This window comes from Macaca nemestrina, chromosome 10 (assembly GCF_043159975.1).
Source record: "Macaca nemestrina isolate mMacNem1 chromosome 10, mMacNem.hap1, whole genome shotgun sequence".
NCBI lineage: Eukaryota > Metazoa > Chordata > Mammalia > Primates > Cercopithecidae > Macaca > Macaca nemestrina.
In genome coordinates, this window is record NC_092134.1 from 83,777,380 (window position 1) to 83,803,116 (window position 25,737).

The window sequence follows — 25,737 nt, forward strand, 5'->3', positions numbered from 1 at the left end:
GTTCACAGGTCTCTGTCTTCCCCTACAGGCCTCCACTGCCATCCTATGGTTGTTTGCCACCAAGCCAGGAGTGCTGCGCCACCCAGTGGTCCCCCTCGGGCTCCAGGCCCCCACTGAGACCCTCTTGGAGGCAGAAGCACTTCAACCCTCAGAGTCCTACAAGTCCAACCAGTGGACCTGGAATTGGCCAAGGGCCCAGGAGAGGGCTGTGTTGCTCTCAACTATATCCACCCCAGCTCTTAAGGCTGGATCTTTCTACTTGTGCCACTATGGGCACTAGGTCTGTAGGTCCCTGGTGCCTCCAGTACTGCACTTTGCCCCCAAGGTCTTTGACTTCGTTTCCTGAAGGGTCACCAAGGGTCAGCTCAAGGCTGGGAAAAACCATTTCCAGCTTTAGCCTAAACAGGGCATGTAGATCTCTCTCCCACTAGAGCCCCGAGGGATGAGAGGAGAGAGCAACTGTCCTTTCTTTTTTTTTCCCTTCCTTTTTGCAGGCCCATGGTCAGCTCTGGTCTAGACGTATCTAGGCTTAGGGAGCCCTGGGACCCTGCCAGTCTCAGTTCATCTCTTACCAGGAGCAAGGCCCTCTGAAGCATGGGCCGTGCCAGCTGTGCCCTAGTGATAAGGGTAAGAGGAAAGATGTCAGACTCACTGCCCTTATTTCTCTGCCCATTTCATTCTAGGCTCACACTGTCCTTGTCAAGGTGGGCAGAAAAGCAGAGGTTTTCTCTGCACCAGCCCCTCTCTGCAGATGGCTGGAGAAAGGGTGGGCCAACTCTTCACCTTCTTTCCTCAGCTACGTTTTTTTGTTTGTTTGTTTTTTGGCAGGGGACAAGGAGCATGGTGGTCTTGGCTGACTATTTGCTCACCTTCCTGTTTCTCCTCTGCCCCTGGAAGGGAATGTGGGGGCCCACTTTTTTGTACATGTACCACCTCCTTTTCCTCTTGTACATAAACCTCAGACTCTCCCTCTCTCAACAAAGGCTTGATGCACCAGGCCTGACTTTGTCTCCTGTTTCTGAGCTTAGGGGTTTAGGGTGTCCACTTAGCCTGACCTGGGCCATGGGGACAGAAAAGAAATCTTTGGGGCACTGCATCTTTTTCGGAGATGAGATCAGAACTCTGGGGAAAGGAGAACTGGCTGGGTGGGCTCTAGCCACACAAAGGGAAGCAGGCCTGCTGTGAGACACTAGTGCCCTCTGCTGGGCATGTGTCCAGTCCCCAGCCTGCCCCAGTAGCACATGGAAAAGAGTCACTGGCCATGTTATAAATATTGTTATTTAAAAAACAAAAACAAAACACACATACATTAGGTCCTGGGTGGAGGAAGAAGTGGTGGAGCCTCAGGACCAGGGCAGGCAGGAGCAGGCACTGATGCTAGAGGGTGACGACCCTGCCCTCTGCCACCCAGGCTGTGTCCACCAACCTGTCACTCTTCCCTGGAGACCCCTTCTCTCACACTTTTATCTATTGGCATCACCCACCCCACATGGCACATACCACCCATCTCTGGTCTGGGGCTGAGGGCAAGGACTGCACTAGTCCAGGGAGTAGGGGAACCTTGAACACCAACAGCAACCTTGAGAGGTGCCAACAATGGTGTGCTGGGGGTGGGGTTACTTTAGAAAAAGTGGACACAGACCAGACTAAGGAAGAAGTCTGAGGCAGATGGTGAGGGTGGCCCAGGAGCCACGGCCTCACACAGACCCGAGGCAGAGAACAGCTCATCGGGTCACTGGTGATCGTCCAGCTGCTGTAGGAGTGTCCGCCGCCGCCTCTCCAGCTCACCCTCACTCAGCTCACTTTCTGACGTGTCCCAGCCTGTCTGTTGGAGCAAAGGCACAGCTCACCCTTAGCCGGCACTGAGGGCCGTGGAGGCTTGACCAGCGTGCTGACTGGCCTAGGGCCCCTGCCCCTCACCTTCTCCTTCTTGATTCCAAAGCCTGGGGAACGGTTAGGGAGCTCTGCCTGCCGGAGCTCCCTGTCCTTGTCCTGTTCTTGTTCTTTCTCATCGCTCTCCTTGCCAGCTTTCTCCTCAGGGTCTGTCTCACTCTCAGGACTGTTCTGTAAGAGTCCAGAGCCCACCTCCTCAGTTCCTGTGGATAGTCTGGGAGTCAGGTAGAACAGAGCTCACAAAATAGCAGGGGCTTAGGTAGAAGTTCCTTCACTCACCGACTTGTGTCTTCTCTTCTTAGTTTTCTTTTTTGGTTTCTTGGCTTTCCGAAGGCCATGATCTGGAGATAGAAAAATCCCTACTAAGTCCCAACAGGAGAAAGGAAGGCTCTTCTTTTTCTTTGTTCTAGCCCCTGTGTTCATTCTTCACAGGCAGGAACCTCATGCTCTGAGGAATTTCAAGTCCGGTTTTCCTTCTCCAGCTTCTTGCCTGGACAGGTAGAGGAAGTTCTTTCTACTCCCACAGGTGCAGCCCTCCCAATCCAGTCTACCCTCAAAGGAGCTGGGGCTTGCGGAGGGCATCCTCTCAGTCTGGGACAACAGTTCTCCAGCTTCTAGGCTCATAGCAACTGCTTACCTGCTCCAAGAAGATGGGAGGAAGGGGAGCCCCGTCCTCCAAGGGCAGCACCCCCACTTTCAACTGAATCAAGTGAGGAAGAGGGCTCAGAGCCTGACTCTGAGGGGTTCCGCCGCCTCCGCTTGGGGGGCCGGAGAGATGGTGGGGGCAGCTCCTCTTCTTCTGACTCAGAGCCCTGGGCAGATCAGCAGATACGTATCAGTACAGAGGTTATCTGCCCTCCAGAAGCCCTCATCTGGGAATTCGAGAGAGGAGGAGGATCCAGGGCCAAAGGAATCCTCAAATTTCCCTCCAATGGAGATAATGTAAGGGGAAACCAAAAGTGTTTATTTCCCCAAAACAACCCAGCTTCCCCCACGTCCCTTCTACCCGCTTACTCACTGAGGGTGAGTGGGAACGCTTGCGATGGTGCTTCTTGCCTTTCCTGCCATGCTTTCGGCCTTTGGTGTGGAGGTGCTGGCATTCAGTCTGCTAGAGGCAGAGGAAGAAGGGTGAGGACGGCACCAGACTTAGCCCCAGGAAGGACTCTACCTCCTAAAATCTGGCTTTGCCTCCCTTTCTCAGGCTAGAGCCTTCTGCCTATCCCAGGGATCCTTCAGGCCTCCCCTTCCTTAGCTGGCCAGGAGTGCCCTAAGGGTAAGAGGGAGGCCACTGAGGTCTCTGTTGAACTGGTCTAAGGAGTTCAAGGGCCTGGGGCAGATCCAGAGGACAAGCCTGCCTCACCTCCAGCACCTGTAGGAACTCCCGGAAGAGCCGGATCCGCTCCGACTCCAGGGTAATCTGCTCAAAGGCTGAGTCACACACAAAACGCTCACGGACCTTTAACGAGGAGAGCACTGCTGATCAGACTAGGCCCCACTCAGCCTGGCCTGGACACCGCCATGAGCACAGGGCAGGGCTGGGGCAGAGAAAGGAAGGGAACTGGAGCTGGCCCAGGGCTGTGACGTGACTGGGGTGGGCCCTCAGTGGTGAAGCACCGCTGCCCTCAGGCTTGAGGGGTGTTTGGGGCCAGGCTACGCTCCTGACCTCTTCCCAGGCAGTGCCTAGCTCCAGAGCAGGCACAGCCTGCCTCAGCATGCTTCGAAAGGCAGCTTCCCTGCGCCGCATCCTGCGTGCCTCCTCCTTCTCCCGCTCCCTCTCCCGAGCCTCTGCTTTCTCCAGCAGCTGAGAAAAGAAGGGACATGGAACAGGGTCACCCAGGAGGGTGGATGCCGGGTCCCACTCAGGCATACCTTAGGAGGTGGAAAGTTAGGGTCTAGGCTTCTACCACCATCCCCTGAATTGGGAATATAGTCGGACAGTGAGTGAGAAGGAATGGAACAAGGCACTGGGATGAATTACAGAACTGAGCCCCATGCCCTGCCCAGCCCCTCACACTATTGAAGGTCAGCTTGATGTTGCCTGCGTCCAGTGCGGCAGCCCTCTTGTCAAAGCTTATGACGTGGGCGAAGTCCTCAAAGGCCGTGTTCACCTCCACACAGAAGCCCCGGTCCTGTGGGCACAGCAATACATGAAGCAGGGGTACCACGTGCCTTGAGGCCAAAGCTGGCAGGCAGAGTGGTCACACTACAGATGGTCAAGAAGGCCCTTGCCTCCAGAAGAGATCCACAGGACTGTGATATGCATTAGAAACCAAGTTATCCAAGTCCTCATCACTTGACAATTAAGCCCCCATGCCTAGCCTTGGTTTGGATGTCACACGGAGCTGAAGGGGTTGGGAGATGTCTCCCAACTGCTGATTAATGCATGAGTTTCTCAAAATTAACTTTTGTTCCTTTGGCTGAAAGCTCTGGCCCCAGCTGGGCCCTCCTGCTGCTCAGTAGAGCTTCCATGCATTCTCAATCAACATTTGCTGACCCCTACCCTTTGGCTCTACTTATTGAGTGCTTACTATGTACCAGGTACCACGATGAGTGTTTCACACATTATCTCATTTAATCCTCTTGGTTCTACATTTAAGAATAGGTCCTAGTATCCTAATTTTACACAGAAGGAGAAACCAAGCACTTGCCCAAGGTCTCACAGCTGATGTATGGCTAGGCAAGAACCCTACCCTGGGTCTCTCTATCCCCAAAGTCTGTGCTTTCAAGCACCACACCAACCCAGGTAACTTAGTCCATGGGAGAAATGGAGGCCACGAAGTGTGCAGCTCCCCACCAATACTAAAAATATCTCCACAGACCAGGCTCTGTGCTTCTCATTTAGGCCTCACAACATTCCAGTGAAGCAGAGGCTTAGAAAAGTGATCTCAGTTGGCCCAAGATGACATGAGTGGTAAAGGAAGCCACTAAAGTTTAAAGTCTGGCTCTCACGTCAGTTAAGCACAGGCCAGATTCCCTTCCTCTCCCTCCACATAGCTCTCACCTCCCCTGGCCTTTCTGCTGATGGCAGAGGTGTGTTCCTCGCATTGCTTCTTTCCAAGGGTACTTCCTCAACCCTGCCCCAGTCCTTATCAACACAGCATTCATTCTCAGGGAATTGAAAGCTCCAAGTCACCCTCGTCACTGGCTCCTTCCATCAAGGAGACACCTCACCTAACCTGGAACATCCTTTCCACCATGCTGTCCCCTTCATCAAGCTAACTACCTCTGCTGTTTTCCTTTGTTTCAAAACCTCTTGAAATGCAGCAGAAAGGAAAAGGAATAAACATTTATTGAGAACCTATTAGATACTTTACAAATGTTATTTAATTCTCACAACCTTACCTATGAATTATCCGATTTACAGGTGAGCAAACAGGCTCAGAGACATGGAACTTACGGAGATCTCAGAGCCAATAAGCAACCAGGAGTTATCTGACTAAAACGTGTGGTCCCCATGCCGCCTCCATGACACTACTCTCCCAAAGGTTGCTTGCGTCTGCTAGCCAAATCCAAGGCCTCCTTCTTGCTCCTCACTCATCTGGTCCTCAGTGCCTCTACCAATTACTTCTTCAACACTCCCCTCTCCAGGTCGACTCCTCTCTCACCTCTTATTACTTCTCTTGCATATGCATGTTCCTGAGAATAGCACTTAGTCCTCTTTCACTACCCAATTTGTACTCCCTAGCAATCTCATCCTTCATCTCTCCTGATTTTCAAACTCATCCTAGACTGGATATTTCAGACACTTCAAATTCAACAGATCTCAAGAGAATATATTTCTCATGAGCACCCTCCATGGATCTCCCTGACCCAGATCTGTCTGCGTGTTCTAAGTCCAGGGCTCTTTGCATTATCCTATGGGATGAGAGGCACCATTATGGTCTGCCTGGCTGTGGAAAGCAAGAGGGACTCGGCTCATCTGCCCTCCATAGGCAGGAACCCAAATGGGGAAAGAGGAAGGGAACTGTCTAAAAAAGCTGCTTTCTCAGGTGGTGTGGAGAGACAGGACTCAGGATAGGCCCCTACAGGCCTATCAATCAGCCACTCTGGCTAAAAGTTAATTGTCCAATAAAATTTAGCTATCCCAGGATAAGGCATTTCTACTTTATATGATTATTTTGTTTTAAAATATGATATTTGCTTTGAGAGTAATTCCCCAAATAGAATTCCTATTTTCTACAGCCTTGCTCTTCTTGTTTTATCCTTATCAGTGGTGCCATCATCCACTTCCCTGACACCTCTGATTCCTTCTTTTCCCTCCATTTCACAAAATCTGTCAGTTCTACTTAGTGACTCTATCCCACTGGTTTTAAATTCTCCCCCCTCTTTTTTTTTTTAAACAGCAGAAACAGTTTATTAACATAGAAATCTTATGTAGAACCTCTATGCATAAAAAAGATTCAAGCTGCCTCACTTGAAAACAGGAAGCAGCACAAAATCCCCCCATACTCAACCCCAACCCTTGCTTGTCTCAAGGTACCTATACAGAAACCCAGAGTGTCTCAGAAGCACAGCTGGAGTGCTATAGCCTGCTCTTTTCTTCTGCTGTCCCCACTGCCCTGGCTAGGATCACCTCCTACCGAGAGTCCTGCACAGCCTACTGACTTTTCTCCCTACTGACCCTCTTCCATCCCTCTAACCCAGCTCCTAGCAGCTAGTGCTTCTTGGACTTTTGTACCAAGTAGCCCCAACAGTAGGAGAGAGGTCTGGGGATAAGTGAGAAGAATATGACTATTTGAATTACCACTATCAGTTTTAGTATTTTGAGGCTTCAAGAACTGCTCTACCTACCACCACAACCTTCCCTAAGGACATAAGGACATACTCTAGACTGAAAGGTTCTACTATACACCATCTAATCTGATCATTCCCTGGTTCCTTATTACGAGAGAAAAATCCAAATTTCTTATTTTGGCATTCAAGGCACTTTACATGCAGGGCTCTACTTCCAAACTGGGGCATATGGTTCCAGAGAAAGAGGATACCTCAGGACAGTATGATATATCTTACCTAATGGTAAGTAATTTAAAATATTAAATTTATATTAAATAGAGAGGTAATATGGTGTCAAAATGCAACACCTACGTGAATTTGTAAGGCAAAACAATACTTCAAAGAAATAGATGTGCAGTGAGACATTTCTAGCTTTATTTCCAGATCCCTTTCAACCCAGGTACCATTTAATCTCTGTAATTAGGTGTACTCTGGTAGAACACTCACCATTTTTTAGATGAGGAAACAGGGTCAGAAAGGTCAAGTGACCTGTGCAAGGTCACACAACTAGCAAGCAGTTAAGCTAGACTTTTACTGTAGACAGTCTGCCTCCAGTCCTGCTCCTAACCACTGTACTGTATTATCTCCTCAAATGCATTAGAATCTTCACTTCCATAAAGAAATATGCTTTCTCTTTGTTTTTTCTTTTGGAACACAAGTTTAGTCCATCACTCACTCACTTTTCCACTTTTGATAAGATGTAAATATTGAGAACTATTTCTCTTCTCCAGTAGAAGAAAAGCAACAGGCCATGAATGATGGTAAATGGCAGCTGACACTTATGACAGTATCAAGAAGGCACTAAGGAATGGTGAGAAGGATGACTTGCCCTTTCTAAAGTGGCATCTCAGCTTGAGTCTGCAGAATGCCTTGCAAATCCAGCTCAATGCTGCTAGATAATCCATACTGACAAGAGAAGCTAAAGATTCAGATTTTTTATGTGACGTTTCCTGGTTTTAAAATGTTATCAACAAATTCCAAATTTTTTAAAAAACACTGTACAGGCCAGAACAATCTGTGTGCTACCAGTTTACAATTAGCTATGCTTCTTCCTCCTCAGACCTGGCATGCCCTTTCCACCCCCTTGCCTTTGCTCTTAGGACCCTGGGTACACTCCAACCTCTTCCACCTACTGATTTCTAAATGTGCAGTTCAAATGTTAGTTCTTCAGATTCCTGTCTCTGTAGTAACACTTGCCCCTTTGTATAAGAGTTCTCATGTATATCTTCCTATTAGGCCATGAACTCCTGTGGGTAGAAATTGTGTATTCATTACTGTATCCCTAGTGCACAGTAAAGGATCACAGTAGGTATCTGCTGAACCAAGCTGTAATGCTCCTGCAAAACAGGACTTATCAGGGAGTCCTCTGCAGGGAGTGTGCCCTGCGTCCATCCTGTATCCATCCATAACCCCAGCCTCCCTCACCTTAAGGATGTCCTTAATGATCTTCTTTTCATCATGGAATCGTGCCTTCAACTCCTCCACATAGAACTTGAACAAGTCCAGAGGCGTGGAGCCTGCAAGGAGGGAGGGAGGGGGGCCTGGCGGGCGGCAGCTTCCCAAGGCCTGGGGGCTGCGCCGAGGACAGGACCAGGGAGTAGGGGGTACAGAGAGGCTGGCAGGGCAGGAAGCCAGGCCAGAGAAGGGGGAGCCTGGCTGCCTTACCCGGCTGGCCCAGCATGTTGGCAAAACGGACATCAGTGCTGACTGCTGGATATAGCTCCATCCAGGTGGACATAGAGTGCAGCTGCCCTGTCTCATGCAGCTCATCCAGGAAGGTCTGAGCAGGGAGAGGCCAGTTATAGGGAGAGTGAGACAAGGAGGGAGGCAGAGCCACAGAATGAGGGGGAAGAGAGGGAATGGCAGAGGAAGAGGCAGGGACAATCAAGATTGAGGAGATGCAGGAAAGAGAGGCAGAGATGAAGAGATGCAGATGGAAGGCTGAGAACAATGCAAAAGGAGAGAATGTAAATACACAGAGAGGGACAGAACAAAAATGTGAGAACAAGCCATTCCCAGGAGGCAAAGAAACAGAAACCTGCCTGCAGTAACCCGTAGCACTACCACCCCCACTACCACCCGCAAGGTGGGGGAATAAACTCTGCCTGTCTGGCGCCCCACCAAGGGAAATAAACATGGCCTAGCTGCCAAGTCGTGCCTGTAGGGTGCTCTCTGCTGGCAGTTTCTGGGTGGTGCATACATCTAGTCTCCCTAGAAGAGCACAGTCCAGAATTGAGGGGGTACAGCAGAAACAGACTGCAGGCAGAGAGAGGTCTCATGGAGCTTGGACAGGCTAGGCACATAAAGAACAGGCAGCCTATCCAGAAAGGGGCAGGGAATGGGTGAAGAGGTGCTCTAGGGCAGAGCCGAGCTCTGATCTAGAAAGGATGGCAAAGATACCTGGAAGGCCTCCCGATTCTTGCGTTGTTGGCGTCGCTCCCGAAGCCGGGCCCGCTCCCGTTCCTCCTCCTCTTCCCTCTCCAAAGCTCGAATGTGCTCCTCAAAACAGATCAGTGCATCTTCCTTGTCCATGTCTAAAGACAGGCAGGAGGTTCAGCGGGCACTGTACCAGGAGGACACCCTCTCAGACCCCAGCACCCCTAATGTTTCAACGATGCTGTCCTACAGGTGCTAGGGATACCCAGGGTGGTGGGGGAAGGGCCTGGAGAGGGCTCTGTGGGAGCAGCCACTGGAATGGTGGTTCTTAAGAGGGAATCATTAATTGTATAAGAATAAATGAGCAAGTATTCAGCTCTTGTGAATTCAGTTATTAGAAGCCATAACATGAAACCAGTTGTCTTGGGATCTGACGTTTCACATCTTAGGGAACTGGGAATCAATCAGGCTTTGATGCAATTTTAGAAAGTGAATTTCAGTATCATCAGTGACTACAGGCCAACAACAGTCTATTGTAACATGTGACCACTTGAGGCCTGTAGTGCTATGATGCTTTAAGACCATATTCACATGAGCTAAAACCATCATCACTGACATCTCTAGGACTTAAGATTCCTATCCTAGAGCTCCTCCTCCAAGGACACACAATGTCTAGCCCAACAGTGGACCCCAGAGGCAGGGGTGTCCTGAAACATTCTGGTATCCCCAGAGTCCAGAGAAGTACAAGGACTGGGTGAGTGTTGAGTACTCCTAGGGTGTCCGGGAGGGCAGGAGGTACAGGTGAGTGGGGTGAGGCAGACTCTGGGGTCCCAGGTCCAGTAAGGGAAAGGGATAGCTGGGATTGGAGGCCCAGGCTTACTCTGCAGCTGATGGTCCTGAGCAAAGCTGGGGTTATCCATGAGGTACTGCTGGGCCTGGGACCACGTGGTTTGGAAGTTGACACTACTCATCCCATCCAGAATGCTCTTTAGGGCCTGGATATTGCGGCGCCGGAGTTGCTTGGCCTGTTCCTGGGGAGCCACAGGATCAGGGTGAGGCAGGGCAGGCCAGAGCTACCCAAGTAGGCCTGGGCAGAGGAGGACCTGGGGAAAGGTAGCTAGGGAACCCTAGGAAGGAGGCCATACTCAAGACTTTCATGTCTCAGGGAAGGGGAGGGAGTACAGGTTACAGACCCATCTCTCAGAGACTTCTCCTCACTACACCCAGGACTATAGGCCCAGGGCAGAAATGGGATGTGCAAGTCCCATGCCAGCTTCCAAGTCAGAAGCTGGGACACTGGGGAAGTGGAGAAGTAAATGGCTAGGGTCCATAACAAAGCAAAGACAAGGAAAGTCCAGGATAAGATGGGCTGATGGATCCTGCCCAGCGACCATTACCTTCTCCTTCTTGGCCAGGAAGAAGAGGACATCATCATAAACCTCTTTTCGATCCCTCTCAGGGACCACAGCCCAGACCTCCAGGTCTCCAAAGGTCTGTTCTGCCCGCCTGTAGAGCATATGAGCTGTGAGTAGGTAGACAGAGAACAGAGACCCTGGACCTCTGTGTTCTCAGGGTTCCCAAGCCCCCAGTCCAGCCTGGCCCCCTGACCGGTAGCGGGTGGTGGAGGTCATGCGTTCATGCTGCTCCAGGAAATGCTGCAGGGTCTGCTTGGCCTCCTTGGCCCTTAGACGGGCCTCCTCCTTCTCCTCCTTCTCCCGCTGCGCCTTGTAGGCATTGAATGCCTGCTTTTTCTCACTCAGTTTGGGCAAGGCACTGGGATAAAGGGTAGGAGTGGGATGGGGATAGAGAAGTCACCCTGAACCACCCTGCACAGCCCACACTGGAGGGTCATGAGATACTACAGGGTGCAGCGGTTTCAAGGGCACAGATGTCTGGGATCATGGAGAAGTAGGAGTGACAGGAAGTGAGGGGAAGAGATACAACTCCAAGACACTGCAAATACTGGGCCCTTTTGCTTTGGGGTTCTCAAGTCACCCTATCCAGCACCCTCATTCCCCAATTAATTCAATTCAGTTTGATTCAATCCAATAAGCATTTATTGAATGTGTTGTATTAGATACCTTTCCTTTCCTTCTCCTGGAGGCCCTCCAGCTTTTCTTCCCCTTGCTCCCCAGCCCAATCTATCATTGTCCTGACTCTGGTTCCCTTAGGGCTGAGTGTTGAGCTGGGGTTTCTTAGGAAGTCCCTAGCATAGCAGCTCTCATGAACAGGGCCTGGCTCCCTCTGCCCAGGCCTACCTGTAACGGGGGTCGGTGACCACCATCTTCATGGCCTGTTCCCATGAGGCGTTGGAGGGGACAGCCTGGAATGAAGCAGGTGGGAGTCATGGGGCCTGCCCTGCTCCAGCCCCCTCCAAACCTTCCCTGGGAGCCCCATTCCAGCACCTTGTCCCTCAGCAGTTCCTTGAATGCCTGCTTTGCCTTCTCCCGGTTGCTCCAACTGAGGCCAGACCTCTCTGGTTCTGGCTTTGATTCTTCCTCCTCCTGCTGTGGCTGATGCTGTCCAGAACTGGAGGGCACAGGGGACTCAGCCACAGGGTCCCCCAGCCCTCACAGCTTTCAGTGCCCTGAACTCTTGGCAACCTATCATCTCCTCCTTGTTCCTCAGGGCAGCCTTTTTCTGCCCTTCAGAGGTCACACCCAGATCTTCAAACCCCTCCTGAGAGAGAGGCCCAGCAGAGGACAAGGGTTGAACCAGGCTGGGAGTCTGAGGCCAACATCGGGAATGCCATGGGGGGCAGCCCTCACCTGCTGGGGCCCTCCTCCAGCTGCTGCAGGAACCCCTGTTCCAGGGGCTGGGTGGCCTCCGACACATCACAATCTTCACTCCCACCTGGCTCAGGTTCCAGGAGGCCTGTGGGCACTGGGGTGGGGCCAGGAGGTGCAGGTGGGGGGTCAGGCTGTGGCTGAGGCGGCTGTGGCTGAAGTGTCTGTGGCAGCTGCTGCTGCTGTTTCCTGCAGATGAGCCAGAAGGGCAGTGTCCAGGAGGAGAGCAGGAATGGAGGAGTTCAGGGGCTGGCTGGTCTCTCTATCCTGGGAAAGACTGGGGCCAGAGGGGATGACTCCACAAGGAGACAAAACTGGCTCTTCCTCCCACAGTGTAGAAATCATATCGAGAGAGTCTATTCCCACACTCCAGGTGCCCCAACTATAAATGGATAGTTGGGCAAGTCACTCACCCTGCAGCCTCTTGTTTGACTAGAACTGCGATGGGAAAAGATAACACAGTCAGTCACAGGGGCAACAGAGAACCTCCAGAACTCCTGACCCGGCCCACTCGTAGGACGTCTCACCCTCTAGGTCATCCAGATCCTTGGGCCGGGTCCAGCGAGACTCTTTACTCTGGTTGTTATAGTAGTAAGGTTTGCCTGTGTCTGACTTGTACTCTTTCCAGGGACATTGCGACAGGAGCAGCTGCAAGAGGATGGGATAGGAGCCATCAGTGGGCTGGGCATGCTCTCCAGCCAGTCAGGGGAGCTAAGGAGACCCAGTGAGTAGAGGACACAGGAACCTTTAGCTACCACCTGGCCTGGCTCAAACTGGGGAAGGTGGACTTCTTGAGATCCTATGGAGATATTTCCAGGGAGGGTGGGGAGTGGTCAGGGACCTTGGACCTTGGGATCAGAGGAACCATCATGAGTATGGTTAGAGACTAAGGGAAGGCCAAAGACTTGGAAGGGTCAGGGCAGCTGAAAGGAAGGGCCAGAAAGCCCAGCTCAGGACCTCTGCCTTGGACTTGAGCACGCTGGGCTTCTCCCACACGGACTGCTTGTCGTCAGCATTGTAGTAGTAGATGCGCCCATCTGGGGCCACATGCTCACTCCATAGGGCCCTCTGGGTGGGGGGGGGGGCACAGAATGGTAGTCAAGGCCCCTTTTCCAAAGCCTCTCCTCACCCCAAAGATGTAACCATCAGTCCCCGACTCTCAGGCTTTCTACCCAGAGACCCCTGAGCTGGAAGAACTCACCGGAGGGCCTGTCCCAGCCACAGCAGCTAGAAAAAAAAAAAGCCACAGGATACATACTAAGTCCTTGCTCCAACCTCCATCTTATCCCCACCTATGCCTCCCGTATTGCATCCCCAGTAAATATTCCCCTGGTCCCATCAATATCCCAGGCTCCCTGGCATCCCAACAGGCATGATCCAGGGTGGGCTCCAGTCCATGGTCCCCTCTCCCCTATGCCCCCCAACCTCCGAGCCTGGGGGGAGCAGGCCCCCAGAAGACTCACAGCTGGCGGTGTCTGCACCCGGAGCCGTCTGCCGAAGAAAGAGGAGGGGGAAGGGTTGGGGCCAAGCCCAGTGGCCCCCAGGACCCAGGCCATGGGGGATGGAGAAGCAGGCCAGGCCAGAATCCATGTGTCCTGCTCCTAGAGATGTCTGCTCCCTAACAGGCTTCCCCCACCCTTTAGGGCCATGGCTCTGGGATCCCAGGGGAGAATCACATAGCAGCTCCATTCTTCGTTCTCCTCAAGTGAGAGTATTTGGTTGAGACAACTCCCAAGGCACATTCCTTCACAGTGGATGCCAAATTCTATATCCTACCCAGACTCTGCTACACTGAGCAATAGCATAAGAAGGCACAGCAAGATCCCCAGGTGCTACTGACTCTTCTGGGGACAAAGAGGATGTGAAGAACTGTATTCATGTGTCCACAGTGTGTGGCTCTGTGAAAATAAGTGTGCTCCTTAAGGGAGCTGGACAAGACATGGGAGTAACAAGAGAATGTATATGCCTTTGGGGATGAGTGGGAAACTAGAAGAGCTGAATACATGGCTGGCGAGGAGGATTTGAGTGTGGGGAGTGCTGCTGGGGACCTGGGTGGATGCGATGAGAAGAGGGAAAGAATGGAGGTTGTAGCCCTGTATTCCAAGTCAGACTCACGGGACTGCAGGGCAGAGCCTGCTACCTGCTGGCCCCTAGCGCTTACCGCTGCGGTGACAGGCACCGCTGGCATCAGCATTCCTGGCATCATCGGAGGTACCATTCCTGGTATCTAAGGATACAAAGAAGACAGAAACCAACCACCAAGGTAAGGGCTGGAACAGAGGGACAGGGTACCTCAAAGGGTCCTGAGAGATCTCACTGGAGCCATGTCCCTCACTTGGGCACTTCCTCAGGCAATCCCCAGCTTCTGGCCTCTCACCTTGCCTGAGAGTTGTCTCAGTCATTCAGCAGACAAGTCCACATGGATCTGCCCCAAAGCTCCCTTCCTTCCCCAGTTTCTGAGGCCCACATGCCCACTCTTATCTCCACCCCCAGCTAAAGTGACAGGGTTTTCTGAGGCCCCAGGGGAGGAGAAACAATTACCTGTGTGAGTGGTGGTGGCGCCCCCATTGGTGGAAGCATTGGGGGCAGGATGCCAGGTGGCATGGGGGGGATAGCTGGTGGTCTCTGACTCATGGGGGGTAGCCCCATCGGAGGAAAGGGTGGGGGGATCCCTGGAGGGGGCATCTGGAAATGAGAAAAGGAACAGACACTGAGCAGGGAAGACATCGCCTTGTCAGAGGAAGAGAGGACCTGTCAGGAAATATCCACCGCCTCCCTCCCTGACCCTCCACCCTCCTCTGAGGCAATTCCAAGGCTTTAGTTTGAGAAGCACAAGGCATGAAACTGCCTCCCTCCTCACCACTGAGAAAGACTGATAACTGGGGTCTAACAGGCAAGCGCACAGCTTCTTAATTATAATGGGAAAGGAAAGGAATAATAAGGGAAGTTTAACAGCACCAGACTGAGACTGGAAGGCTCCACCTCTTCAGCAATTCTCCCCCAAAGAGGCCTCTCAGATGAAGGGGCAGAAGGCAGGTATCCAGGTACCCAAGTACCCCAGTCCCCTGCCTCCCATCCCTTTCTCTCCAACTCATGACCACCAATGCCATTCCAGCCCGAATTCTGTGGCATATTTAAAGAGCACAGGTAAGGAGTAGTGAAAGAGATAGATAGTCCCACCCTGCCCTCACATTAATGGGGTCTTTTCCCTTCCACTTCTCCTACCTCCAGCCCCAGTGTGTCCTAAGGTCAAAAAGACAAAGGGGGAATTGTCAATGTTATGTACTGAGAGCTTCACAACAGCTCTCCCCACCCCAATGCCCAAGTAAAACCATCCCTCTTCCAAGGGCAGCAAAAGGGGCATTACAGGAAAACTGTGCTGGTGATGCAGCAGTGGCTAGGGGCTGGGGAGCTGGGGGTGCAGGCTGGAAAAGCCAAGCCCAGGGAAAGACATAAAACTTACGAAGGGTGGTGGCATCATGGGGGGCCCCGGTGGGAAGGGGGCAGGCGCTGCTGGGGGCCGGGGACCAGAATCGGGAACCGACTGTTGAGGGAGAGAAAAGTCATAGGACCCAGGATGGGCACAGAGATGGGCTTTTTGCAGAAGGGAAGCAGAAGTGGTGAGGATGAAAAAGGAGCACAAAGTTCAGGAGGGTCTTCAAGCCCGATTTCCTGCCCACCCCAAGCCCTGAGCCCTTGGTAGGTTTGCTCTCTCGTGCCAGCTCAGAGCCAGCTGGCTAAGTCCCTTGAATGTCATCTTTATTTTGAAAGTTTCCATTTTGCCAAAGCAACAGAAAAGATGAAGGAGGCTTCACTACAGGCAAAGACTGGCTCTACCCAAGGATTCTTTTTTTTTTTTTTTTGAGACGGAGTCTCGCTGTGTCGCCCAGGCTGGAGTACAGTGGCCGGATCTCAGCTCACCGCAAGCCCCACCTCCCGGGTTTATGCCATTCTCCTGCCTCAGCCTCCCAAGTAGCTGGGACTACAGGCGCCCGCCACCTCGCCCGGCTAGTTTTTTGTATTTTTTAGTAGAGACGGGGTTTCACCGTGTTAGCCAGGATGGTCTCGATCTCCTGACCTCGTGATCCGCCCGTCTCGGCCTCCCAAAGTGCTGGGATTACAGGCTTGAGCCACCGCGCCCGGCCTCTACCCAAGGATTCTAATCCATTCTCCTGCCTGTCGGCAAGGCTGTGCCTCTCTCAAATAACTTAGAGGTCTCTTCTATTCCCAAAGTATCTAGGGAGGGAGTCACCTCTTTTCTGGTTTCCCTACCTTAATTAGCCCATTTACAGAGATTGATTCCAAAGCTCTCTCAACACAAATAGTCGCTATTCTTTTAAATGCTTGTCTCCCTAATTCTCATCTCTTCATGACCAGTTTCCTGCCCTAATTGACCTCATCCTTAGCCACCTACTTTCTTTGACATCTTCCACATCGAATTGCCAACTTCATCTCTTTGACTTTACCTCTATCCCCTTTTTGGTGTCCATCCCCTCCTCTACAAATCCTGAATTATCTCCCTGTGGATGTAGGCTTTGAACAGCTTAGGTTGCCCTGTCCTACCCCGAATGGCTGTCCGCATCCCATTCTTTAGTTCTCAGCTTAAGTATCACTTATTTTAAAACGACTTCCTGACTCTGTTTAACATAGCTCCTTCCTATTTCTCTATCTGATCCCCTTTTTAGTTTCCTTATGTATACAATTTTGTAATTATTATGTTTGCCTGGATATGTTTTCCCCAACAAGAGTGTAATAACATTCCATGAAGACAGGGATCATATCTGACTTGTTGGAAGCTGGATTCCTGGTACCTACCAGCATCTGGCACATAATAGGTATTCAGCAAATATTGAATGAATGAAGAACAAATGGAACAAACCTCTATATAGAACCTTCTAATTCTAAAAATTCATTTTATAGGCATAGCCCTACATGGCCAAAATGCTGTATGTTTAAGGTTTTCATTTCAGTATTATTTGTAAAAACAAAAGATTGGAATCAACATGAATAGCCACCAGTAAAGGGCTATGAAATTATACACATACATAAAATACAATACTAAACAATTATAAACAAGAATGAAGCAGCTTATTGTCTCAATATGATCTCTAAGATATATTAACAAGTGGGAAAAAAAGCAAGGTGCAGCAAACTTTTATCATTTGTATAAAAATCAGAGACAAAAGATGACACACAAGAAATGGTAGAAAGGGACAGAGGTAAAGGGGAGACTTTTCCCTGTATGGCTTTTGTATCTTTTGAATACGCAGCCATATGACTGTATTGCCTATTCAAAAACAAACAAACAAACAAACTCATGTAAGTGAACCGAGGCTTGGAGATGGAGCTAAAGGGCCCAGCCCTTCTGCCTCTTTGCCTGAAAGTTAGTGGGTGATAGGGAGGAATTCCAGGGAAAGGTGGTATCTGGCTAAACAGAAGGTACCTCACTGCTGCCAATTTCCCCTATGCTGAGAATGCTCAGCATTTAAAAATGCCCTCTCATGTCTGCCTTTAAAATATCTGTTCCTGGCCAGATGCGGAGGCTCACGCCTGTAATCCCAGCACTTTGGGAGGCAAAGGCGGGCAGATGACGAGGTCAGGAGATCGAGGCCATCCTGGCTAACATGGTGAAACCCCATCTCTACTAAAAATACCAAAACAAAATTAGCCAGGCATGGTGGCAGGCGCCTGTAGCCCCAGCTACTCGGGAGAGGTGGGAGAATGGCATGAACCCAGGAGGCAGAGCTTGCAGTGAGCCGAGATCGTGCCACTGCACTCCAACTCCAGCCTGGATGACACAGCGAGGTTTCGTCTCAAAAAAAAAAAAAAAAAAAATCTGTTCCTGGCCTGGTGCGGTGGCTCACACCTGTAATACCAACAGTTTGGGAGCCCAAGCAGGCGGATCACCTGAGGTCAGGAGTTCGAGACCAGCTTGGCCAACATGGTGAAACCTCTACTAAAAATACAAAAATTAGCCAGGTGTGGTCGCACATGCCTGTAGTCTCAGCTACTGGGGAGGCTGAGGCACGAGAATTGCTTGAACCCGGGAGGCGGAGGTTGCACTGAGCTGAGATTGCACCACTGCACTCCAGCCTGGGTGACAGAGTGAGACTCTTTCAAAAAAACAAAACAACAACAAAAAAAACTATCCTTCACCTTGTCCTAAGAAGAAAAGGGTATGAGCTAAACTACTCCAATGTGACTCACCTTTTCTAAGTGCTCAACTGCTTTAGTTCTGTATTCAGACCTGCTCTTGCCCCTGACGCTTTCCTCAGCATGGGAAGTCAGAAACTAATCAATAGTGGTGGAAATACAATTTTCTGTGTCACACTTTCCTATCTCAAGCTGCCTCAGGAGCCTCTCTAACATCTTTGGGTCCTACCAGGCTCCAGGGAAGCCTGTCTCAGAGACTGGCACTGCACCAATCAGTTGTCCAAATGGAAACCCATGAGTCACTCTCTACAACTCCTTCTTCCTTGCCAATAAATCACCAAGTCTTGTTAACTTTACCTCCTCAAGATTTCTTGAATCTATCCATTTCTCTCCATTTCCTTTTCCACCCCCATCTTGTCCAAGCCACCATCTTTTTTCATCTAATTGCAGTGGCCTCCCAACTGTTTTCCCCACATCCACTCCAATCGGCAGCCATAACAAGCTCTTCAAAGTGCGCCTCCGACTGTTAGCCCCCTGCTTAAAACTCTTCAATGGCTTCCCACTGCTCTTAGGGTAACTAGTAAACCCCCTGCCCAGTGAGGCTATGAGGGCGTCTGCTACCCAGCTACATTGCCAGCCTCCCCCATGCTGAGCTCCTGGGTCTCAGCTCCAGCCCTACTCACCTTCTCTCAGCTCTCCCACCTCAGGCATCCACCTTTGCCTGAGAAAACCGGGTTGGCCCGGCCGACCCCACACACCTTGCCTACATACACTTCACATCTACCAATCATTTCTTCATGAAAGCTTTTCCCAACTCCCTGAACTAGTCAGAGCCCTCTTTTATATACTTGTACAACACCATATACCTTCTCCTTCAGCAAGTATCCACTAAGATTTTATAGTTATTTGTACAATCCTGATTATATTATTATTCTATTTGGCATGAATAAAAAACAAATGCTGCCAATCAAATTATAATATCCTGTCAATTTAAAGATGCATCCTGACTTGACAAATGTTCAAATATGAGTCTCAGAATTATTGAAATATAATATCCGTGGCCCCTACTAGACTGAAAACACTGAAGGGCAGGGACTTCATCTGTTTTTGCTCACCTCATATCCAGTTCCCACTGTGTTTTCCTTACCACCCTCTAAGTAGGTGCTAATAAATATTTGTTAATTTAATGACTAAATGGTCTTGGCAAGTCCTACAAAACAGTAGGGGGCCACTGGTAAGTTAGGTCTAGTAGTTATTCAGGGAACATAGAATGTCAGAACTGGAGGAGACGCTGGCAGTCACCCCAGGTATCCCCCTTTTTCAGGGAATAATCTGTCCAAGGAGCCACTGCTGGTTAGGGACAGAACCAGGAATGGATCCAATCTGCCCTCTGGCCCTACTCCCTTAAAAGCAAAACTCCTGGCCGGGCGCAGTGGCTCAAGCCTGTAATACCAGCTCTTTGGGAGGCCGAGACGGGTGGATCACAAGGTCAGAAGATCAAGACCATCCTGGCTAACCCGGTGAAACCCCGTCTCTACTAAAAAATGCAAAAAACTAGCTGGGCGAGGTGGCGGGCACCTGTAGTCCCAGCTACTCGGGAGGCTGAGGCAGGAGAATGGCGTGAGCCCGGGAGGCGGAGCTTGCAGTGAGCTGAGGTCCAGCCACTGCACTCCAGCCTGGGTGACAGAGCGAGACTCCGTCTCAAAAAAACAAAACAAAACAAAACAAAACAAACTCCTACCACATGAAGCAGGTCTGTTTGCAATCTAGTATATCCCCTGCAACCTAAGTGGTTAAATCACCAACGACTCAACATGTTATTGATAACTTACAGGGTTCCCAATTGCCTACCCTACAAAATCTTTCATCTAACAGTCAAAGCCTTGCAACGAAGGCCACCCCACACTCTCCTTTGCTCATCCTGACTCAATGGCTTCCCTCCTCCTCTTTTTGCACAGAATTGTTAGATTACCCTCAGGTGAAACACATTTCTTTTATTCTACAGTCTCATGCTTTGTTCAAGATGATCCAATATTCACCTCCTCCAGGTTACCCTTATGACTATCCCACACACATACACACACTCCTACCTGTGTCCCTTCAGGATAAATGATGCACTACTTTGCAGAGTGACATGCTACTCTGTGAATGTTTGCTGGGTGTTTCATGTGGGACTGCTTGTCTCCCACTCACATAGGGATTTCCCTACAATCAGGGATTGAGTTTTCTCCTTTTATACCTCCCCCAAGTGTTTAGTCAGGGCCCTGCACACAAAGTGCTGTGATCAAATGCAGTCTCATCTCTAACCTTATTAGATTTTTGCATACTGGAATATCCTAAAATGCATTTTGAAAACAGCGAGTACACGTGTGTGTATGTACATCTGTATAAATTATCTGACTATAGGCTATGACAGAGAGAGGTAGCTTGACAGAGGTCTTTGTGGCTTGGAAAAAAGAAACTGGAATGAAATGTTGGCATGGGAAAACCTAATAAAGCTAACGGGATACAGTCATCTTCAACTTGGGATGAAGACCTCTGGCCAGGATTCAGACACTGGCCTATTCTGGACAGTTCCCCAGAGGACAGAACAATGGAATAAACATAAACTACTATGGAACTTCCAAAGGCCTTCCTTTCCTGAGCTTCCAGTGTTGCGTCCCTACTTTCCTGCAACACCCCGTTCCTCTCCTACCTGCTGCGGTGCCATAAAACTTTGGGTCTTATTTTATTTCTGGGTGAGAATATGAAGAAATAACTAGTGACAGGGAAGGATATAGAAATGGTTGCTGAAAGAGAAGCAGATCCCGTGTCTTCCCTGGAACAAAAACACATTTGTGGGCTGAGAGATGATGAAGAGACACTTGATCATCTGATCATACGTTCACCGGGGCCAGTGAGGGGCCACCCCTTCCCCACCACTAAAGATGCAATCAACATTTCTGAGACTTCACATCTAAAGGGCATCTCAGAACTGAGCACTCAGAAGAACAAAAGGAGAAAAGGACAAGAATGGAGAGACAAAAGGAAAAGAACAGAAAAAGGGAATGATAATAGCTAATATTTACTGAGCACTTATTATGAGCCAGACACTGTGCCAAACACTCATTTAATCCTGGCAACCATCTTAGAGGTTATTACTCCCATTTTACAGATAAAGAAAATGAGGTTCAGAGATTAAGTAACCTGACCAAGGTTCCAAGACATTAAATGGGAGAGGCAGGTGTGGAATCCAAGCAGTCTGACCCCAAAGCCTGTGCTTTCAACCAGTTCACAAAGCTGCCTCCCAGCAAGGATGATGGCGCCACAGATGATACGTCTTACATTGAGATACATTTTCCTTTTTTCTTTTTTAACCCCAATCCTTATACAATCCAGAAATCCTCAGCGAGCCAGGTGTTCCCAAGGTCCACTTGGTCTGACTCAATCCCACTCCCTGAAGTGATATGTGTTGGAAGATGAAGGCTGGGAGGCACATCTCTCAGAAAGTGGCAGCCATCATCAAAAAAGAAAAGGCTGAGAGACCAGCTGGTTATCCTGTGATCTACCTGCGGTCCTTCTTCAGCTGCCCCAAACAGCATCTGCCCTTCCGTTTCAGACCATCCTAGTTTCCAACTTTCCTGGACCAGCCCTACTCTTCCTCTTGCTCCCCAAAGATCTGCCTTATTAGAAAGTATTCCTGTTGTTGTTTTCTTCCCCCCCTAGACAGAGCTTTGCTCTTGCTGCCCAGACTGGAGTGCAATGGCGCGATCTCAGCTCACCGCAACCTCTGCCTCCCGGGTTCAAGCGATTCTTCCGCCTCAGCCTCCAAAGTTGCTGGAATTACAGGCATGTGCCACCACGCCCGGCTAATTTTGTATTTTTAGTAGAGAAGGGGTTTCTCCATGTTGGTCAGGCTGGTCTCAAACTCCCAACCTCAGGTGATCCGCCCACCTTGGCCTCCCAAAGTGCCGGGATTATAGGTATGAGCCACCGCGCCCGGCCCCTGTTACTTCTTTCTGATCCTGCCATCTCATCACTCTCCCTCTGAAGAAGCAAATGGTTCTTTTGGTCTCCATCATTGCAGAGTTAGGTTTCAACCTCCTCCTCTCCTTAGAGTTCTTCCATCCCTCCAACAGGATATGGCTAGCCCGCCCCAGCCCGGCAGGCCTTCTGTCTACCATCCCCCCCGCACCCGTGGGGATTTCTCCCGCCCCAGCCCAAGGCCTCGCCTCCATCTTCATCCTTTCCTTTGCTTCCCTACCAAACCCATTCTCCTAAACTTCCTCCTCAAAAACCTCTTCATTAAGACCCTGGAAGAGATCTGGGATTTAATTTTCATGCATTTCCTTTTTTAAAAAATTGATGGGAAATCTGAGGCCCAAAGAAAGGTAGTGACTTGCCCAAGGTCACACAGAGTCGTTAGTTTGTTGATGGCCAGGGCTGGGAGCCCCTTTCCTCAGAGGCCCCCTCTTCGCCTCAGGAGACAAGCTCTTGCAAATGCGGGAAGGTGAAGCAAGGAGTCCCAAGTGGTCTGAGGAGCACCCAGGCTTCCAAAGGAAACGGGCGCTGGGGCTGGGGGAGGGGCATGTCGCACGCCAAATATCCCAGGAGGGGAAACTGGTCCCCACCTGTACCCTGGTCCCCTCATCTCCGCCCCCTCTTCTTTCCAGATCTTTCTCCGCGAACCTACCCCCACCTCTCCCCTTCCCACTCCTCACCCCGTCCCGCCACTCTCGCCCCTTTCGCCCCCGGCCAGGCTCCATCATGGCCTCCCCCGCCCCTTCGCCCCCAGTCCCCGCCCCCATCCCCCCTCCCGGGCTCTCTTCCCTCACCCTTGGCCCCCCATGCCCTCCCCGGGGTCCCAGCTATCCCCAGTGGCCTCCCCGCCCCCTCGGCCACGGCCCAGGCCGCAGGGGGCGCTGTGGGACCGCCCCGAGCCCCTCCACCCCCGCGCGGGGATGTTACCATGCCAGAGCCTCCGAGCAGCTGGGCCGGCTCAGCCCACCCGCCAGTAAGAGCTGCTCTGATTGGCCGGGCTGCAGCCGGGAGGGCGGGGTCGGCAGGGGGTCGCACCCCTTCGTGGCCGGGGCTCCGGTGGCTCCCGCCGGCGAGCGTGGCCCCCAACCGGCCCGGTGTGTTCGGTCCCGGCCCCGCCCCCCGGCACGGAGAACCAGGCCCCGCCCCCGCGCCGCCGAGTTCCAGGTCCGCCCCCCGGGGGGCGGGGCACGCCTGCTCCCGCCTCTGACTGACGGTCAGGGGCCTGCGTCCTGGCTTTGCCGTCGCTCCGGGAGCCCAAGCGTTCACGCCGTGTGTAGGGTGCCTTTGCGTTGCACAACGAATGTAATTTGCTGTAGTTCTTTTACAGTACTTTTAAGTTAATTAACTCCAGAACTATTTGTTGAGCACCTGTGAGGTGGCAGGGACTGTCTGAGGGACTGAGCACACAGCAGCTTGGAAAAAAAAAAAAAGCAGACAAATCCCCGAAATCATGCCCTTGTGGGGCGTACAAGTGCTTCTCGCGTGACCCTGAAGTTCACTTTTGGGACCTGGCTCCCACTGAGCGCCGAACTCATGAGAGCAGGGCCCACTCTTTGATAGAAGTTAAAAATGTGAGGTACATGCTGTGCTGTGCGGCCGAGGAAACTGTAACCTGGAGCTGTGCGGCGAATGCGCTGAAGGCCTTGGGGCTGGAGAGTGACTGGCCACAGGCACACGGGTGCAGAGAGGCGCTGACCGCCAGCCTGCAAAGCCCCGCAAAAGGGGCTTCCTGTTCCCTTTATTCCCCCCTCAACCTGAGCCAAGACTCGCGTGATGCTGTGCTAGGTTCCTGAGATCCAGATAACTCGGGAGAGGTAGAAAAACTCCTGACACGGAGAAGTCCTGAAAACTCCTGACACGGAGAAGTCCTGAGTTAGAGGTGACACCTGGGAGGAAAAGGAAATGGGATTCACCCTTGTGGGCTGCTGTAGAGAGAAAACTGCTTTATGATTTAATCAAAACGATACCCACATGGCCTCAAATGAAGGCCCAGCTCTGCGGTTTTCTTATTTGAGGCAGGGAATTGATCTGTCACCCAGGCTGGAGTGCAGCGGCACAATCAGGGCTCACTGCAGCCTCAGCCTCCTGGTCTCAACTGGTCCTCCTCCCTCAGCCTCCGAGTAGCTGGGACTACAGGCGTGTGCCACAAAGCCCAGCTAATTTTGTAATTTTTTGGAGAGGAGGTCTCCCTATACTGCCCAGGCTGGGTCCTGCGGTTTTCAGACTTTTTTGTGGGGGTGCGGTGACTGGCGCCCGAGAGAGGGTAACGGAGGGGGCGGGCAGGGGGAGGGGGACGGACTCCCGCCGCCTCTCGATTTCTCCCATCTTCCCCCGGGGACTGCCGCGACGCCCGCGCAGATGGGGAGATTTTCAAACTATTATTGAGATCTCTAAGTATAGCAGAAGTGGTCCAGAGGTTCCGTGAACTTTTATGAATTGCATTTTTATTTTTAAAATGTTATTTTCTTTAATGAAATATTTCTTAGAACATGTACACACATATAGAATCAAATAATTGTACCAGATTTGTTAGACAAACATCAGAGCCCTGCCCCCATCGTCTTCCCCTCTCTAGAGGCAACGTTTTCACCTCTTATAGCTGTTTCTTCTGGCATTTACTTTCACATCTCCGGCCTTCCTCCAGCTGCAGCCCTCCCCACAGGGCGAGGGGTCCGAGGGGATTTGCCCATGCAAAGTACACTTGCCCAGGAACAGACTATATTCTGAATACCTGGGACCCTGGAATTCCCTGCCCAGCTTCTTCCTTGCGTCTGTCCTCCCCAGGGAGGCCTTGCGTTTCTTCCTGCCCAAATTTTTATTTTTCCTGGAATTAATAATCTTGTTTTTAAAAATCATTTATTTTCTATGTATTTCTCAGAAAATCTACCTCAAATTCTTCCCCCAGTTGTTTAAATTTCCTCTCAGAATATCTAGATATAGCAGAGAATTCTCTCCATTTCATCTTCTTGGAGACATCACTGCTGGAGACTGCTGACCTTCTCCAATCTGACTGTTCATCCCCTAACCTTGCTGCATATCTGGCAACCTGGCAAATCTTTTCTCCTGGGCATGTTCTTTGCCTCATTCTTTTGTTGTTGTTTTGTTTTGTTTTATTTTGTTTTGTTTTGTTTTGAGACAGAGTCTCGCTCTTGTTGCCCAGGCTGGAGTGAAGTAGCCCACTGAACCTCTGCCTCCCAGGTTCAAGCTATCCTCCTGCTTCAGCCTCCCAAGTAGCTGGGACTACAGGCGTGCACCACCACATCCGGCTAACTTTTGTATTTTTAGTAGAGACAGGGTTTCACCATGCTAGCCACGCTGGACTTGAACTCGTGAGCTCAAGTGATCTGCCTGCCTCGACCTGGCAAAGTGTTGGGATTACAGGCGTGAGTCACTTTGCCTGGCTGCCTCACACTTCTGTGGGATTTTTATTTGCCATATTCTATGTTTTTCTTTTCTTTTATTTTTTTTTGACATGGTCACTTATTTTTATAACAATACATATACCATGTTGTCAGCATGGAATGTAAATTCAGGCTAGACAAGAGAATTTAACAAGTGTAATGGCATTCTGTAGTATAGAAAAGCATGTGTATAATGTCTGTTCAAACCAGCTTGCTTATAAATCATTAATCAATTCCATTATAGTTAATATGTTTAGTTTAATGTTTACAATTCTTATGGAGAAAATAATGTACACATTTAAAAAGTATTCTTCAGTTACCTTTGCATGAGTGCT

The 25,737-nt window shown here is 50.7% G+C and overlaps 2 protein-coding genes across 26 annotated transcripts in view; one reads left to right on the plus strand and one right to left on the minus strand.

Annotated features, from left to right (window-relative positions):
• Positions 1 to 1,003, plus strand: part of LOC105492868 (formin like 3) — an 89,093-nt gene extending 88,090 nt beyond the window's left edge. For 8 of the 9 annotated variants that reach the window (XM_071071754.1, XM_071071753.1, XM_011760184.3 and 5 more), the window contains one exon: positions 29 to 1,003. Coding sequence is in view for 2 of the 9 variants with exons in the window: in XM_011760183.3 (XP_011758485.2) it covers positions 29 to 117 (89 nt within the window). In the remaining 7 variants the exon portion in view is untranslated. The remainder of the gene's footprint in view (positions 1 to 28) is intronic. The other variant, XR_011609161.1, reaches the window with a different exon arrangement.
• A 257-nt stretch (positions 1,004 to 1,260) lies between these two features.
• Positions 1,261 to 23,083, minus strand: LOC105492867 (pre-mRNA processing factor 40 homolog B). Of its 17 annotated transcripts, none has more exons than XM_011760175.3 (27): positions 22,929 to 23,082; positions 15,292 to 15,372; positions 15,054 to 15,071; positions 14,370 to 14,513; positions 13,990 to 14,055; positions 13,292 to 13,319; positions 13,030 to 13,055; positions 12,786 to 12,896; positions 12,356 to 12,476; positions 12,242 to 12,266; positions 11,811 to 12,017; positions 11,448 to 11,571; positions 11,301 to 11,365; positions 10,651 to 10,815; positions 10,440 to 10,548; positions 9,923 to 10,073; positions 9,067 to 9,200; positions 8,332 to 8,446; positions 8,092 to 8,183; positions 3,906 to 4,022; positions 3,557 to 3,694; positions 3,254 to 3,349; positions 2,912 to 2,998; positions 2,531 to 2,705; positions 2,173 to 2,234; positions 1,921 to 2,064; positions 1,261 to 1,825 (listed from the first exon to the last, which is right to left on the minus strand). In XM_011760175.3, exons 1-27 carry the CDS (start codon positions 22,929 to 22,931, stop codon positions 1,733 to 1,735), a joined length of 2,697 nt encoding a protein of 898 aa, XP_011758477.1. In that variant the 5' UTR covers positions 22,932 to 23,082; the 3' UTR covers positions 1,261 to 1,732. The 17 variants fall into 17 exon arrangements, with proteins under 17 accessions (XP_011758477.1, XP_011758476.1, XP_011758478.1 ...); XM_011760174.3 differs by having other exon boundaries at positions 2,912 to 3,001; XM_011760176.3 differs by lacking the exon at positions 15,054 to 15,071 and having other exon boundaries at positions 2,912 to 3,001.
• Positions 23,084 to 25,737: the final 2,654 nt, after the last annotated feature.